General features: G+C 35.7%; 1 protein-coding gene and 1 long non-coding RNA gene across 2 annotated transcripts; one reads left to right on the forward strand and one right to left on the reverse strand.

Annotated features, from left to right (window-relative positions):
• Nucleotides 1–1,097: 1,097 nt before the first annotated feature.
• LOC106359671 (phospholipase A1-IIgamma) lies at nucleotides 1,098–9,000 on the reverse strand. Its single transcript, XM_013799329.3, has 4 exons — nucleotides 8,555–9,000; nucleotides 7,529–7,912; nucleotides 2,749–2,978; nucleotides 1,098–1,603 (listed from the first exon to the last, which is right to left on the reverse strand). Exons 1-4 carry the CDS (start codon nucleotides 8,846–8,848, stop codon nucleotides 1,207–1,209), a joined length of 1,305 nt encoding a protein of 434 aa, XP_013654783.2. The 5' UTR covers nucleotides 8,849–9,000; the 3' UTR covers nucleotides 1,098–1,206.
• Nucleotides 9,001–11,462: 2,462 nt separating this feature from the next.
• On the forward strand, nucleotides 11,463–13,419 carry LOC125577334. Its single transcript, XR_007315767.1, has 3 exons — nucleotides 11,463–11,584; nucleotides 11,822–12,058; nucleotides 12,269–13,419. It is a non-coding gene; the product is annotated as an uncharacterized LOC125577334 (long non-coding RNA).
• Nucleotides 13,420–17,305: the final 3,886 nt, after the last annotated feature.

Consider the following 17,305-nt stretch of genomic DNA (forward strand, 5'->3'; position numbering starts at 1 on the left):
ATAGTAATTAATAAATTATTACACTAAAATATAAAATTATAAATAGAAATACATAATTAGATATTAAAGTACAAGCAAAATATCACATTATTCCATAAAATTATTTTCGTAATGCTCCATATCCGGTTACACAAAATTTGTGTAGACAATATTTTAGAGGTTCTGAAGCAAATTTACTATTAGTATTATTATATTATTTAAATTTGTGTGATAATTATGTCTTCATGTATTTTTTTAAAAAAACTTTTACTAATTATTTTTTTTGTAATATTCTTGTTGTCTAATTCTAGTTTTTAAATATGAATTTACAGAAATAAATAAAAATATTTATGATATACAAAAGTTTAAAGATTAAAAAGATAAATGAGAAAATACTTAAAAATCATAAATATGATGTGTAATTAATTATAAGGACCAAAATGTAAATAAAAATAAAACTTTAAATTTAGATTTTTGAGTAGTGAAAATATAAAGTTTCACTTATTAAAACTCTAAATTTGAAGTTTTGAAGTTTACTTTTGAAGACAAAAAATATATATTTGAAATTATAAAATTTCTTTTGGAGATGCTCTCAGTAACAGATTACGACACTTCATAATCCTGATTATTTCAATCAATAAATAAATAGTGGTTATGTATATTTGAGCCTTTTTTTTTGTTTTTTTACAGCAAACGGTTCTTTTATTACTCAAATTTTAGGTGGTTTGGGCCATTATATAAACTATTTTGGCTCTTTTGTTTTCTGGTATCTTTCTCTAGACTGTCATTTAATTCCCGACGGGCGACGTGTGAAGCTCCACATGATATGCAACTGGACGGAGCACTTTTCAAACTGTATTTATATAACTAAGGGATTAGTCATATAGTATAAGTGGCAGTAACATTTATTAGCCAAAATGTTTTATATGGAACGTTGATTATCGCTTTACTCGTGGATGGTTTGATTATATGAAACGATTTGGTCAGAGTAATTGATTCAGAAAGACCCATAATATTAAAATAAAAAGTTAACAAAAAATATTTCAGACGTAACGGCAATCAAGCTAGGTGTACACGTGTTTACTTATTTTATTTTTGCGTCGATGTTTGTATAGATCTTAACCTTTTTAAATGAAAATAGAGTTTAATAGGTGAAAAGTGACAACTCTCCAGACATCAGCACACTTAACGAATGTATAACAATAACAATAACAATAACAATAAAAATCAGAAATCAAAATCTTCATTATCATCAATCTCATGGTCCATTAACTTCCAAGACCCATCGTTTTGTTGTACCATACCTTTGTTTTTGAGAATCCTCCAATGTCCTGGGACCATATACTCATCTTTTAACCCATCCACTGATTTGTTGACCAGTCCGATGTCTCTTTTCACATCGAGTCTGAATAAGTCAGCTTTGCTCGTCCCTTGGGTTCCCGCAAGGCCGTGCAAGTAAACCTCTAGGCAGTGAAACGTCGCCAGGTCTCCTGGAGATTTCAGGTATGGTGACTTTCTTGTGTCTATTGGAAGCTCGTCTCCGACTTCAGCGTAACCTAAGGGTGGATAGATTGGAACTACGTCCGGTAGATTCCTTACCCGTAACACGCGGAGATCTTTCAATCTGTATTTATTGTATTATATAAGTCACGTTTCATTTGAAAAAAAATTGACCATGGAAGATAATTACAAATACTATTATTAGAACAAGTATAACGCTAATTCAGAGTACTAATTACAATATCGGGATGCTATTATTTTTGGTGACCAGTACATATTATAGTATCAGTAAATTGTTTTTTGTTTTTTTCATCGAAATGGTACTCTATTACTCAAACTTGAAGTGGTTACCACTTACCAATACCGGAATAGAATAACCAATGAAATAGAAAAATCTATGGAAAGATCTCACAGTCCTAGCTAAGAAATCTGAAATCTGTTTCTGCGTTCGCGGAATATGAACAATCATAAAATCCGAAAAGCATGTCTTGAGAGTCTCTATCTTCTCCAATTCGGTCGCAAAGCTCGGAGTATCAATAAATTGTTTAATATAGATTAAAGCTAGATAGTATATATAAATTTCATGAGGGTTGTTACTTTCAGAAATTAATATTCTACATAAAATTAATTAATGAAGTTTTATATCGTGTTTTGTTGGTCTTATTAGTTTATGTTTTTAGTGTTTTTCAAAAATCATTCAGATAAGGTTTGAATGTTGGGGATTGAATGTTTGAATGTAATAAAATCTCTTTGGTCTAGTGGTAAAGGGACTCCATCTGGAGTTTCTGTCCTGGATTAGAGTAGCATTGATCATTTAGCCATGCTTTAAATTGATTTAATCGTCTATACCATATGCAAAGTTTCGTGAAACTAATCTTGGACCTAAAAAGTCTTTAAGATCCCTACTGTTATCAAAAAGAATGGTTTGCATGTAGACCACAAAACTTTGGATTCCAAAGGTTTTTACCAAAAAAAAACTTTCCAAGAGAACTTCAAAACCCTAAATATTAAAACTATATATTTGGAAAGTCAACGAAAAAAACGTTTTGAAAAACTATTTAGTGAGTTTGTATTTGTATGTTTTTCACATTTATCAGCTTCCACATTCATCTAGCCAAAAAGATCTTAAGGATTTATCTGAAATTTGGCTCATAACAAAAAAAAAATGAAAATATTATTATATGTTTTATATTTGTAAAGAGGAGTACTATTTTTTTATTAGATGACAATATAAAACTGTTGTAAATGTAATTATTTAATAGGACGTACCCGGAGAAGAGTTTCTTAAAGTCAGAATCGCCCACACGAGGACTAGCAAAGACAAAGGCCGTAACGGGACAAGATTTGTCAGGACGGCTCTTTGGTCGGTTATAACCATTAGCCACAATATCGGCAGCGTTTAGCGTCGCGATGGCAGCTCCAAGGCTATGACCACAAATACTTATACTGATCTTTTCGTCTTTATACTTCTCCAACAATCTCCCAATCTCTCGCAATACCTTATGTCATTTCAAAAATTCAGCAAGAGAATTTCTCAAAATACCCAAACGGTAAAGTCGTCGTTTAACAAGTGATCAATGAAAATGGGAATGTTTCTGTTGTCTATTCATGATTGTTACAGATACATATATAGCGATGTCTGTTTACAATAGAGAGATACGTTCCTAGATTACAGGAACTGATCAAACAGAATAAGAATATCTTGTGTATATTCTTTCACCCTCCCTCAGTCGAAGCGTCGATGTTCTTGACGGTTAGACTGGTTCGAAATTCAGTGAAGAGGGAAGATGGGAGTCCCTTTGTGAAGATGTCAGCGTACTGGTGAGCCGAAGGAACATGAAGAACGCGAACTTGTCCTAACGCCACCTTCTCTCGAACGAAATGAATGTCTAGTTCAACATGCTTTGTGCGCTGATGTTTGACTGGATTTGACGCCAAGTAGACAGCGCTGATATTGTCGCAGAAAACAATTGTTGCTTTTGACACCGGTTGATGAAGCTCAAGTAGAAGATTACGTATCCAGCAAGTTTCAGCTACAGCGTTCGCAACCCCACGGTATTCAGCCTCGGCACTGGACCTTGAGATCGTTTGTTGTCTCTTTGATGACCATGTGACAAGATTGTCACCAACGTACACACAGTAGCCAGAAGTGGATCTCCGTGTGTCCGGACAACCGGCCCAGTCCGCGTCTGAGTAGGCCGTTATCGTGTTTGTGGTGGACTTGTACATTTGCAAACCGAAGCCAGTGGTGCCCTGAACGTATCGTATGATGCGTTTTAGTGCTTGAAGATGTGACTGTCGAGGATCATGCATGAATAAGCAGACTTGCTGGACTGCATAAGCTATATCTGGTCTTGTGAATGTTAAGTATTGAAGTGCTCCAGCTAGGCTTCTGTAGAGCTTAGGGTCATCAACTTTGTCACCCGTTTCAGCTCCTAGTTTGGCATTGACGTCCGAAGGAGTCGAAAGTGGTTTGCAGTCTTTCATTCCTGCGCGTTGGATGATGTCCAAGGCATATTGCTTCTGCGACAAGAAAAGACCAGCACCATTATAATCAACCTTAACCCCAAGAAAAAAACTTAGTCTACCCATGTCTGTCATAGGAAATTCACTCTTCAGCTTCTCTGTAATCCGATCCAGTAGAGCTTTGCTTGTGCCTGTTAAGATGATGTCATCGACATACAATAACAAGTAAGCAAGATTTTTTTGATGTTTGTAGACGAAGAGCGAGGCATCTGACTTTGTGGAGACAAAGCCAAGTTGTTGCAGATACTGACTGAAGCGAGCATTCCATGCTCTAGGAGCTTGTTTGAGGCCGTAGAGTGCCTTCTCCAGCTTGCAGACGTAATGAGGATGCTTCTTGTCAACAAAGCCCGGCGGTTGATGCATGTAAATGTCCTCTGTAATGGTGCCATGTAAGAAAGCATTCTGAACGTCAAGTTGCTTTATTTCCCAGCCTTGCCGCAGCGCGACATCAAGTACAGATCTTATTGTTGCAGGTTTGACTACTGGAGCAAATGTTTCGTCATAGTCAATGCCCTCTGTCTGCGTTTTCCCATCAGCCACTAGTCGTGACTTGTATTTCTTGAGGACTCCATCTGCATCAAACTTATACTTGTACAGCCACATGGAGTTAATTACATTAGCATTATGAGGCTTTGGAACCAACCTCCAAGTCTTATTTTTAATTTGAGCACTGTACTCATCAGTCATCGAAGGGTTCCAATTTGGATCAAGAAGAGCTTTGTGATGAGAAGTAGGAATCTGAGATACAGAGGAGGTCAGTAAGGTAAAGATCTTTTTAGGTTTGACAATACCTGCTTGACCTCTTGTAGTCATTCTCGTTGGAGCAGCAGTGACAGCCGTGGCCGTGTGAGGTTGAGTTGTGTTTGGCACTTGTATTTGAGGCGGAGCCGGTGAGACAGCTTGGTTAATCACCGGAGGAGCTGATGGTTGATTCATCAGAATCGTCCGGAACATAGGAGACGTGTGATCCTCTACCTCCAGGAAGTTATATGGTGTCGCATTGGAAGAATGAAGTTGAGCACCAGGGAAGGTAGATTCATCAAAGATCACATGTCGAGAGAGAATGATCCGGTTTGTTTTAAGATCAAGGCAGCGATAACCTCTGTGATTGGTAGGATATCCAAGGAATAAGCAAGGAGTGGACCTTGGAGCAAGCTTAGAAGCATGAGAGTGATTGATATTCGGGAAGCAGAGACAGCCAAAGACACGTAAGTGTGTGTACGTTGGCGTCTGATTGAAGAGAAGAAAATGCGGACTGCGATGGTTAATTGCCGTGGATGGCAAGATGTTAATGATGTGCACAGCCGCATGGAGAGCTTCTGTCCAGTAAGTCGGAGACATTTGAGCTTGGAACAGAAGAGATCTTATAGCATTATTGATGGTTCTTATCATCCTCTCTGCCTTTCCATTTTGTTGAGAGGTGTGAGGACAAGAGAACCTGAAAACAATTCCATGTTTGGAGAAAAGATCATGAAATTGTGAGTTATTGTACTCACCACCATTGTCACACTGAAGAGCTTTTATAGTTCTTTGAAATTGAGTTTTAACATAAGAGAATAAGTGTAGAAATTTTGAAAACACTTCGCTCTTACGTCGAAGAGGATAAACCCATAGATAATGAGTAAAATCATCAAGAAATAAGACATAATACTTAATACCGCTCATGCTCGGGACTGGAGAAGTCCATATGTCAGAATGAATAAGATCGAAAGGGAAAAGGCTCTTTGTATTAGAACTTTGAAAGGAAAGTTTAATTTGTTTACCGAGCTGACAAGCATTACAGAATTGTAAGCTGTCTTTATTACAAGATAAAACAGAAGAAGAGACAAGAGACTTTAAAGTGTCTTTATTCGCATGAGCTAGGCGTTTATGCCATAATGAAGGAGATTCAATAACAAAAGCAGAGTGGTGGTGAGTCGGGAGATGAGGTGGAACAGAGTACAAATCACCGGAGCTGTCACTGCGCAGGAGGGTTTTCCGAGATTGTAGATCCTTCACAGTAAAACCAAAAGGATCAAATTCCACAGAGCATAAGTTATCTTTTGTGAATCGACGAACTGATATCAGATTCTTGACAATTTTAGGAGCAACAAGAACGTTTTTCAGGGTAAGAGGACGAGTATTAGAGTGAATGAGGGAGTTACCAGAAGACTGTATAGGAATAGATGATCCATTTCCTACAATGACCGAGTTTCCAGTGTTCAATTTAAAAACAGATTGAAGGTTACCTGCTGAGGAAGCAAGGTGAGAGGTAGCTCCTGAATCCATGTACCAGTTTGCCGTCGGCTCTGTCAAAGTCATCGTATTGAAGGCTTCAGCAAAGTCGCGAGTTGGTTGGTACATAGGCTCCATCATGTTTGCTTCTTGTTGTTGTGGGCGTGGTGAGGCTGAGCGCTGAGGTTGTACGGGTTGGTAGTTGATCCATTGAGGTGGATACTGTGGAGACCACTGTGGGTACGGGTTGTTCCAGTTGTTGAACGGAGCCATGTTCCAGTTCCCGTATTGAGGTCTCTGCGCATAGTTGTTGTTGTAGTGACCCCTTCCTCTGCCTCCACGACGGTTTCCTCTGTTGTTGTTACGTTGTTGCTGTCGTTGATTGTCCATTGGTTTTGACTCTTGAGTTGTAGAGACAAGAGCGGTCGAGGAAGATGGTGTGTCAGTGTGGGTTGCCGTTGAACGATGCGGTTTCTTCAGGCGTGTTTCCTCTAGCTCCAGCATATTGCGAGCTTCTTCAAAGGTAGGGAACGGCTTCTGATGTTTGATCACGTTGATAATGTGATCAAACTTTTCATTTAAGCCGTTGAGCATATACATGACAAGGGTTTTGTCAGGGACTGGCGCTTCAACGTTCTCCAAAAGGTCTGCTATGGATTTGAGGCCTTGTGAGTACTCACGAACCGTTTGATCACCAATCTCCTTGGTGCGTAGGTCGTTGTCGAGTTGAATCGCGCGTGATTCCTTGTTGTTACGAAACTGGTTCTCAATTCTGAGCCAGATGTCCCTTGCAGATCCACAAGTCTTGAATGAAGATTTGAAAAGCGGTGGTGCTAGAGTTCCGTAGATCCAGAGCTTGACTAAGCCATCGCGCTTCCTCCATTGTAGGTCATCATCGTCGGTAGGTAGGGCTGTGCCATCGACGTGACCAAGGACGTCAAACGCCAGACAGTGAGTCAGGAAGAGCTCCCTCCAGGCATCATAGTTGAAGACATCGAGATCTAGGACCAACGGAATGTGGTGTTTGATATTTGTTACTCCAAAGGCTCTCTCAACGTTTGCCATTGTGGAAACTTGAAGAAGAGACAATCGGTAGATAACAGAAAGAAAAGAAAAACAGAATAAGAGATTAGAAAGAGCTGTGCTCTGATACCATGAAAATGGGAATGTTTCTGTTGTCTATTCATGATTGTTACAGATACATATATAGCGATGTCTGTTTACAATAGAGAGATACGTTCCTAGATTACAGGAACTGATCAAACAGAATAAGAATATCTTGTGTATATTCTTTCAATCAACACATTACCTGGTCACGAGCATTAGCCTTATTAAAAGGTGACCTTTCGTCCTTAGACATGTATATTGAGTACCAACCTTGATGAATCTGTACTTGATCATTTTTCTCACCGAAGATCTTTTTGGCGTTCACGAAACCGAATTCGAAGTCGTTGACCCATTCAAGTGGTTGCACTGAGCCTCTCCAAGCGACAACTATATCTCTCCGACCAAGAGCCGCGGTGCCTTGGTCGTCTGTCACCGCCACGTAGCCTATCCAGTTCGATTCCTTTGTGCATCCTTCGCGTGACACTGGGAACAATAGGAATGACTCAGGCACGTGAATCTGTGATGTCGCGAATAGAAACTTAGTCACTTTGTACTTTGTATACGGATGCGCTTTCTCTAGACCAACCTGCACATGTTTTAATAATCAAATTTCTTGCATAATAAGGATACATTTCCCTTTATTGTATATAAGTATTTTCTTCCTTCTAATAGTGTTATTGCGGAGGTAGAATCGTGAAAATGGGGGAAAACACCGAAAATGTTGAGTGAACTATGTATACACTTCAACAAATAAGGCTTTGTTTAGGGATAAATTATGCCATCTCACTCGAGGGACAAAACGGCATATCACATATAGTGTATTAATATATACATCCATTTTTTATTGACCGAAGAATGTGATCATGTTTAATTATTAAAAAAGAACGGTCAGTTTTAAAGAACTTTAGAGCATTTAACTGAGGATAGTTTAATGATTTTTAGTATTAAAATAAAATTAATAAAAATAAAGGAAAGTTAATGAGATGTTTTCAGGAATGAGAGACTTATGAAAAAAATTGAGAGATTCTTGAGAACACTTGGCATGGTATTAATGGTTATTTTGAGAGATTCTTTAGAACACTTAGCATTGTATTAATGGTCAATTTGATAGATTCTTTAGAATACTTAGCATTGTATTAGTGGTTCATAATATTTAGCGCTTACCAACTAGAACGTTTTTGACAATGCATACCAATTAGGACGTTTTGTATTTTAACTTTGATGTTACCTTGGCGAAGAAATCTTTTCTGGAGTAAATGCTAGAGCCGGCGAATTTAGATTGGGTGTTTATGTTGAAAGTATCATAGCCAGCCTGAGCCATCTCGCCGTAGTGTATAAGATATTGCCGAAGATCTTGATCCAACGGCTGTAACAACCCTTTCCAATGGTTTTGGCCACTCAGATCCCTCCATCTCTTTGCGATTCCTCTAGATGCAATTAATTTCTCATCCTCTTTGTTCTTCTTTTTCTTTGTTCTCGTGCAGCTGAAACACCTCGTAACTTTCTTGTCTGCTTCGTCCATAATATTTCAAATGTTTAATATCTGTTTTCTTGTTTAGGCTCAAAGAAGCTCGTTGAATAAAAAAGAGATTATGTTGAAAACTTTGAAGATAAAATATAGTTTGGTGGATTTAAGTATTAGCTCGCATAATTGAGGCGTGTTGCAGAGGAAGTATAGTTCTCAAGATTATATAAAAACATAATATTTTATTTGATACAATCCCTTATATATTAAAGGAGAAGCATTGTAATAAATGCATTCACACTATAATAGACACGTGGCAGCCTCACGATGATTTGATAATAAATATGCTAATGCGTTCACACTATATTCATAAATGTGTTCACACTATATACTTTATATTTTTAATATAAAACTCATATGCATGGTTCTAATAAAACTTTGGATTTTTCGTTTCGAATCAAAACAAATAACGAATCAAAATGTAAACTATATATATATTATTTTTATTGTTCACGGATAAAGTCAGGCAAAATATTTTTAAATTTTGATTCCATTCGTTATCCGTTTTGATTTGAACAAAAAATATGGATATCTGTAACTCTACGAAGCAAATCAGTTACTAAAATATAATTAAAAAAAAAACAAATCACAAATTCTAATATTTTTAGGTACGGATATCAAATTCGTACAGAATTTTATATATATATATATATATGTTATATATATTATAGTTTATATAAGTTTACAATATTTTATGAATTAAATTTATTATAATAGGTATTAAAGTTTAGAAAGTTAAATAATATTTTATTTTGTAATAAAATGTTATTATTAAATTTTTCAATTATTTTATAAATTTTATTTTATTTACAGATCAAATAGGATATTCTTTAAAATTCTAAATCATTTCGGTTATCAGAGTCACCGACTATCTAGGTGGCTAAAGATTGAATCGACTTGAATGCCTTCAAATACCCAGATATTTGATCTGTGCCCACATCTATTTACGGATACAAATGATTTTTCTTTATATGAAAACAATTCACTAATGTCAAGGCCTTTTTAATTTTTAATTAATTTTAATTTTATCTTTCATGTATTATTTAGAACAAAAATGTCATTTAATATTAATTAACAATATCTTTATATATTTGTCATTTATTCTTATATACTTATACATACACATACATGTGCACATTAATGTGAGCACCTTATAAGTATTTACCACCACTACCACCACTGAAGTATCTATTTTTTTTTGGAAGTTGAAATATTTTTTTTCTTAATGCTTCTTTCACTACCGACCAAATTGTAGTGAAATGATTTATCTTAATAATTTTCTTTTCTTTTTCTTGAACTATTATCCGCTTATAAACTATGATATAAAAACACTGGTTCGACATGACGATTATCTTAAATTTATAACATGAAAATAAACAAATAATAGTAATTTTTGGTTTTACCAAAAAAAACTAAAAAATCAAACATTCTAACAGAACAAACCAAAATATAACCATTAAAAACCAAAAAATAACTTAAAACCGAACCGATATCCAGATTAAACAAATTTAATGTGTTTTTATTAAAAATAACAAAACTAATAATCACATTCCGCGCAAGACGCGGGTTATTACCTAGTAGTTTCTTAATTTACGTTCACAGAAAGCAATAGGTGACCTTATCTACATACAAACAATTCCTTTTTTAACTTTTGAATATGGTGACCAAATAAAAGAGGAAAGAATATAAAGAAGAGTGTTACAAATATATATCTATACTATACTAAAAGGAAGATATAAGCTCCATTGAGCCTATCTACCTAGGATTAAAAAATAAACCAATCAGAGAACACTGTTTTGCCATGTCATATAAAATGGGGGCTTTTGTTAACACGTCGGCTTATCTTTCTGAACAAAACGCAACTTTCGTTTATATCTATTTGTAAGACTGTTAATGGATAATGGGTTGTCCAAGATAGGTTTAAAGCCCATTAATCAAATCCATCATCTTTATCCTTTTGTCGCCTTGAGGTCGCCGTTAATGGCGAAACCGTTGCCGGTTGTATGCCAGTTTCATGCAATTTACTCATTGTTCTTAATGATGAATATCAATAATAGAATCCCACTCCTTGCTCATCCCTTGAGCTTCCCATCGTTCCTATTTCTTTCACTATATATATATATATATATATATATATATATGCCTCCTTCTGAAACCCTCGATTTAAATTTTTCAATAATTTTTAACTATCAAATCCGGTGCACTATTGGCGAATTCAGGTGTTAGATTTACGGAGATTGCACCATATCCATACAAAGTTGTTCAGTTCTGTAACCATGAAGAATTGATATCACTCGCCAGCACAAACACATTTTACGTGGTGGGTCTCAATTACAAACATTCCCCCAGCTGTGGTCTATCTTATTTTTTAATCAACACAAACCAACCAGATTCAAATGATGTTTGTTTGATTGCAGATATTGTTCGGCAAGTAAGGGGAATCAAGACCACTTACAACGATGAAAGCCAAAAGCTCCAATGAATCATGTTCAACCTAAGAATAGAGAGGTACGTACCAGCTGGACCACCTTAGCTATCTTGATCGGTTTTAAACTACTTACAATTAGCTTCCACATTTTTGTAAATAGCACAATGCGCCACTCTGCAGGGGCACAAATGTCTGCTACAGTGTTTTCTACGACCTCGCAAACAAGCTTGATGAAAAATTGGTACTCACGGGTTATGAGCATAAGGTCATCGTTGCAACAAACATAAACCCGAAGTTAGTTGGAGGTACAACTTCCAATAGCTTTAATCGTTTCATGTTTTCAAGTTGTGAATAACTGTAACTGTTATTTTTATAAAATTTCTCCAAGTCGACTCTTCCTAAATGATACTTCATTACACATTTTTATTTTGACAAAGAGTGTCTCTCTAGCCAAAACTTCTTGGATGCGTTAGCTTTTTAACAACTCTTAACGTATTTTTTTCCAGTCTCATAAACTAAACATTACTCATGGACATTGCTAGGGATGTTGGTTCTTCCTAAGCCTCAACCAAGTATGGCGGTGTCCAGAAACTGGAATCTGTTACAGTTGCAAAGCTTAATGCATATGTCCTAAACTCAGAGCCACAGATGCAGCCTCAACTCTTCTCATCCGTTACTTTTACTTCTAATCTATATAGGTTAATGATTCCGATGTCATCAATCACAGGCAGCAGATATCTCTGCACTTTGGAAGTGGGTAATATTGACAGTTAGAACAGGTAGTGCATCTCACGTTCTAAATGCTGAACAAAACTTCAAGGAGATTTCTTATCATTTACATGTACAACATGTAATAATTAGAACGAGAAATCTGTTGGAGTTCTGAGGTTCTCCATACTAAACAGAACATCCTTCATACTCTTTGACTTATAAGGAGAGTACCTTTTAACCAACCACATCTACCCACTCTCATTAAGTGATTTATGCAGGTACTGTGTGCAAATGTACGTCTCTGAGGTCTTTGAATCTGATGTGTTTCTGGCTTTCGATGGGTCAGTCATCAAGTTGACACTGCAACGGTTGCACATATAATGGTAACATCACCCATACACTAAAATTTCGCATATTTTTAGGCTCTTTACCAAATACGAACACTGCTAACAGAACCCATGTGTTGAAGATCCAGATAAGTGATCCTTTCCACAATGCCTAATGGATTTAGTGGGGATGACCTATAATTTACAGTTAATGCTGGACTGCATTCAACTTTACTACAAAACATCAGACTTTTACAACGGCACGGACCTTTGACCACAGTGAATGTCTGTCACAAGTCACAACCTAACTTTGAGGGAAAAATCTATGTTCATACATTCTCTGCAACTACTCACTTCGCTCTGTTTAGTATTTAGATATTTTAACTGTCCATGCCCAGTGAGGTGATAATAACCCAGGTGATGAGATGCCTAGAGCTTGAGCTGTGATAACAAGGCCCTCCCTTGGTGTAAGCAGAGCAACCCTTGAGGCCAGTGTAGGGATGGATGCATCCGGGATTGTTGAAGGAGCTGTTTCTGCGGGTGCACCTTCACCTGCTGAACCTATACCACGTGTAATAAATGTTGAGAGGATGTCACTTCCAGAAGAAGAGCCAGTTGGAAAAAGTCTCCGTAAGACTTAGTTCTTTAACTTAGTGAGCTACTGTGATGACTGACCACCACTGCTACTCCTTTTGCGTTTGGTTTTTTAAATGTTTCAATAATTTGTAATGTGTATAACTACATTTTAGACCCTCCACTGTTGGATTTTTTTATTTTTTTAATAGTCTTGGTGAGGGCGTTGCGTATGATTCAAGTTTCAATAATTGATGGAACCTTAGGCACCCATACAACCTTGCTATTATTTGACAATGAAGCAAAAAAGAAAAAACATGCTATAAGCCTAACTTATAGCATTGAAGACACGTTTATATTACAAAAGTTGTAACCTCAGAAATTCCATTTAATCACCAGCTTCCAAATCTTCCTCTGTCCATGATCTGAAATATGCTCTGTTAACTTTCCTGCAATAAGCAAACCTAAGGCTTATGAGCGCAAACCATCTCCTCTCAAGTACACATGGACATGCTAAAACGTATACTTTCACGCACCACTATCCACATTTTTCCATTTAAAAAAAAAAACTACCAATAACTCCAATAGCCATGTTTCTTAGAAAATCGAAAAAAACTACAGTTCACCTCCAATACAAATGTGATTGTTACATTAGTCATACGAATAATATTATGGCACCAACAGTCCATTTTAATTGAAAACTGGAGTTAAAATTATAAAATAACTAAGATGTGGCGGCAACTGCTAGAGTCCAAGCCTACGGATTAGCACTTCAAGAGCTCCCTGACCCTTGATGAGCTCAAGAAGCAGTATACGATGAAAATAAGAGCATTTCTAATTTATATTCCACTTTGTTTTGAAATTTTCTGTAATTCCATTTAATAACTCTATAATAAAGTTAAAAATATAATTACTCTACTTTTGTATTCATTATTATACTTTCTAAAATATGAAAGTAAAACTCAGGTTATCAATAAATACCAAGAATTTTATCCAAAAAAAAAAAAATCCAAAAATAATCATGTTTCATACTTTCTCCCAGTACAGTTTCCAATATTTTCCATACCTTTTACCAAAAAGAAGTAACAAAAATCGGGAGTAAGAACACAGAGGATGTGTAAATAAATATCATATGAGAACAATCATTCAGATTTGGATCCTTACTTTGATCGGCATCAGCCATCGTCCCGAAAGGCTGGATCAAAGAGAAGAATGGTGAGGAACATGACGTCGACGTATGGCAAGAAATGGTTCAAACAACAGTCTTAAATGTGTCTGTTTCAACAGAAGCTTATAAAACAAACCAAAGAGTGGAAAATAAACTACGTTATTAAAGAGAGCTGGCATGGAACAGAAGAAAGAACTTAAGATCTAATCAACATAATGGAAATGTCGAGTCAAAACACACAACTTCAAGGGAACCCCAACTTCAAACCCAATTGCAAACTAAAGTTTGTATATAACAATTGTGTGAACATCGTTTTCTACAGTTCGTGGCAGATATATACTCAGAATAATATTTCAAAGCATACATGAATGGTGTTTCAAAAAAAAAAAAGCATACGTGAATGATGCTTTGACTTTTAGGAAGAGTCAGAATTCGTATTTTTACATTTAAACTGCCAGATATAGTGTAAAAAAAATAGAGAATAAATAATGCAAAAAACAGCTAACCATGTCAAGAAAGATCTAGCCGATGAAGGTTTCTCTTTGACCTAAGAAACTTCAAACCACAGTCAAATGGATCAAAAAATCAATTTTGAACTTATTATTGAATAAAACATACGAACCCGGCGCGTAGCGCCGGAATATCTACTAGTATCTATAAAGAGGAATATAGAATTCTTATTTCACTCGGTTTAACCAAACAAATTATCGATTGGTGTACTTTCCTGTCAAAATTCCCCTATTTGAAAAATGTTAATGCTTTATGAGTAAAGAAATTGAAACTGAAATTGCACTGAACCAGTGGACCTTACCAAACAGTTGATTCTTTTTCAATTTGGTTATTCCTAAGTTTGCTAATCCGTAACATAAATATATTATACATAGATCTACTTTATATATAAAGATAGTCGATACAAACAAAACACACACACATATATATATGTATATATATATATTTTTTGGATAGTGTGTTTGAACCATATTACGTGAAAGCATTAGTGTGTCATTTGTATCACACTATCACTAATTATTAATTGCTTGTAAACGTGGATCAAGCTATCTTAACATATATGTATATATTCTTTTATCTTAACATATTACAGCATAAACTCTCTTGAATTATGTTATTTTATTTTATTATTTTAATTTACGAATAATATCCAAAATTTTCTTCAAAACAAAGAGTTGGCCAGATAAAAGAACCTTGGATTATTGTTTTTAATTTATGAATAATTTATTATTGATAATGCTATATTGTTTGGAACCTTGGATTATTGTTTTTTATTGTCTTTTTTTTTGTTTATTCATTTCTTCCAAACTTTCGGTTTTCCATCTCCAAACTATGATCCTTTAAATTTCAAATTAATTATCATTATTACTTTTTTATTGTTTATTTTTCGACTTTCAACATAGTGTGAAATGAATGAAATCTGAAAAAGTTTTCATTTATTTGTAATTATGTTTAATTTTGCCATGAATGAAATCATGCTTTTGAAGTAGGGGTGGGCACTTCGGTTATTTTATCGATTCGGTTCGAGTTCGGTTCGGTTCGGTTCTAGAATTTTTCCAGTTGAAGTAAACTATAATTAGTTTGGTTTGGATCGATTTCGGTTCAGTTATGTTCGGTTTGATTTATATTTGGTTTGGCTTGTATTTGATTTGGTTTGTACTTCGGTTCGGTTCGGTTTAATCAGATTTCTCTTAGTTTATTTATTGTACAAGAAATCATGTTTAAATACATACATGTATGGTTGTCATGAAATAATCGCGTTGGACATAATCAAAAATTAAGTATGTAAATTAAATTCAATTTAATTAGACTTGGCTTAGGTTTTAATTTTAGGGTTTAAAAGTATACGCTATTGAAAAAATTAACATGGAAATTATGTGGGCTTAATGACGAATAATACAAAAGTTAGAAGAAGTGTCATGGAAATCAAATTATATTAGGATTTCTTTCGTGCAAAAAGAAATTACGTGGACTTAATCTTAGGATTTTAATATCTTGATATTACTAATATTTTTAATTTAAATAACTATAAAAACACTTCGGTTTATCGGTTCGGTTCGGTTTAAACCGAACTGAACTGAACCGTTCGGGTTAGAAAAATCTCAACTGGAAGATTTGAAATGGACTTTGGTTTGGTTCGAATCGGATTTGGTTCGGTCGGTTCGGTTTGATCGGTTCGGTTAGGTTTTTTTGCCCACCCCTATTTTGAAGTATATTGGTATCCAAGTAGTAATTTCATCAACCTCTTTTAGTTGGTATAAATTCATCCTTGTGCTTAAATTTTCTGCATATTCAAATACTTGACACTAGAGTTGACTGATCCGAAGTATCCTTCTTTTTTTGATAAATATATCAATATCAAACGAACACTACAAGAAAACAGCGGTATTCTGACGGACGTTCCGACGGAAAATGAAATCCTCGGAAAATCCCGAGGAATTTCCGAGGATATTCTGGAAACACAAAATTTGGTTTCCTCGGAATTTCCTCGGAATATACCGACGGAATTCCGAGGAAATATCATTCCGTCGGAATATTCTTATGGAATACCGAAGAAAATTGTATTCCTCGGAAAAAACCGATGAATTCCGAGGAAATATTATAGACGTTAGAGAGCCGTTGGAGAGCCGTTGGGGGATTTCAAAAATTTCGAGGAAATTCCGACGAATTAGCCGTTGGCATCGGAATTCCGTCGGAATTTCCTCGGTCTGTCGACAGGATTTCAACTATAAATACAAGCACCCCTCTTCCTCTTCATTCACTCCATATCTTCATTCTCCCTCTCATTCTCTTTACACACGAATTTGATTCATAAAAACATGTCTTCTTCAAATTATTTTCGTTCTTGGATCGATCGACCTCATTTGGATCCGAACACGAGATTGCTTACGGAAGAATACCAACGAGGTATAACCGAATTCATGGGGTTAGTTCACTGACAACCGGAAGCAAAAACAGGTATGTTAAGATGTCCTTGCTCTAATTGTAAAAATAAAAAGGTTATTAAAGAGTGGGATGTTTGGACTCATCTATATTTGAGTGGGTTTACACGAAGTTACAAAATTTGGTATCATCATGGGGAAACTGATTATGAACATGGTAGTACTAGCGAACCTCAGCCAGCGGTTAGATTAGAAGAACCAATTAGAACGGATGTAGATTATGGTGTAGGTACTGAGCAGATGGTAAATGATCATTTTAGAGGGGAAGATTTACCCAATGCCGAAGCTAGGATGGTT

The sequence above is a fragment of the Brassica napus genome, chromosome A8 (genome assembly GCF_020379485.1).
Source record: "Brassica napus cultivar Da-Ae chromosome A8, Da-Ae, whole genome shotgun sequence".
Taxonomy (NCBI): domain Eukaryota; kingdom Viridiplantae; phylum Streptophyta; class Magnoliopsida; order Brassicales; family Brassicaceae; genus Brassica; species Brassica napus.

Bases quoted from the DNA above. Each gene is read 5' to 3' on its own strand.
- LOC106359671 (XM_013799329.3), bottom strand. From the start codon at position 8,848: ATGGACGAAGCAGACAAGAAAGTTACGAGGTGTTTCAGCTGCACGAGA. The intron at 2,979-7,528 runs GTAATGTGTTGA...AAATGACATAAG, and splicing joins AGGCTAATGCTCGTGACCAG to GTATTGCGAGAGATTGGGAG. The intron at 1,604-2,748 runs GTACGTCCTATT...CAATAAATACAG, and splicing joins TTTAAGAAACTCTTCTCCGG to ATTGAAAGATCTCCGCGTGT.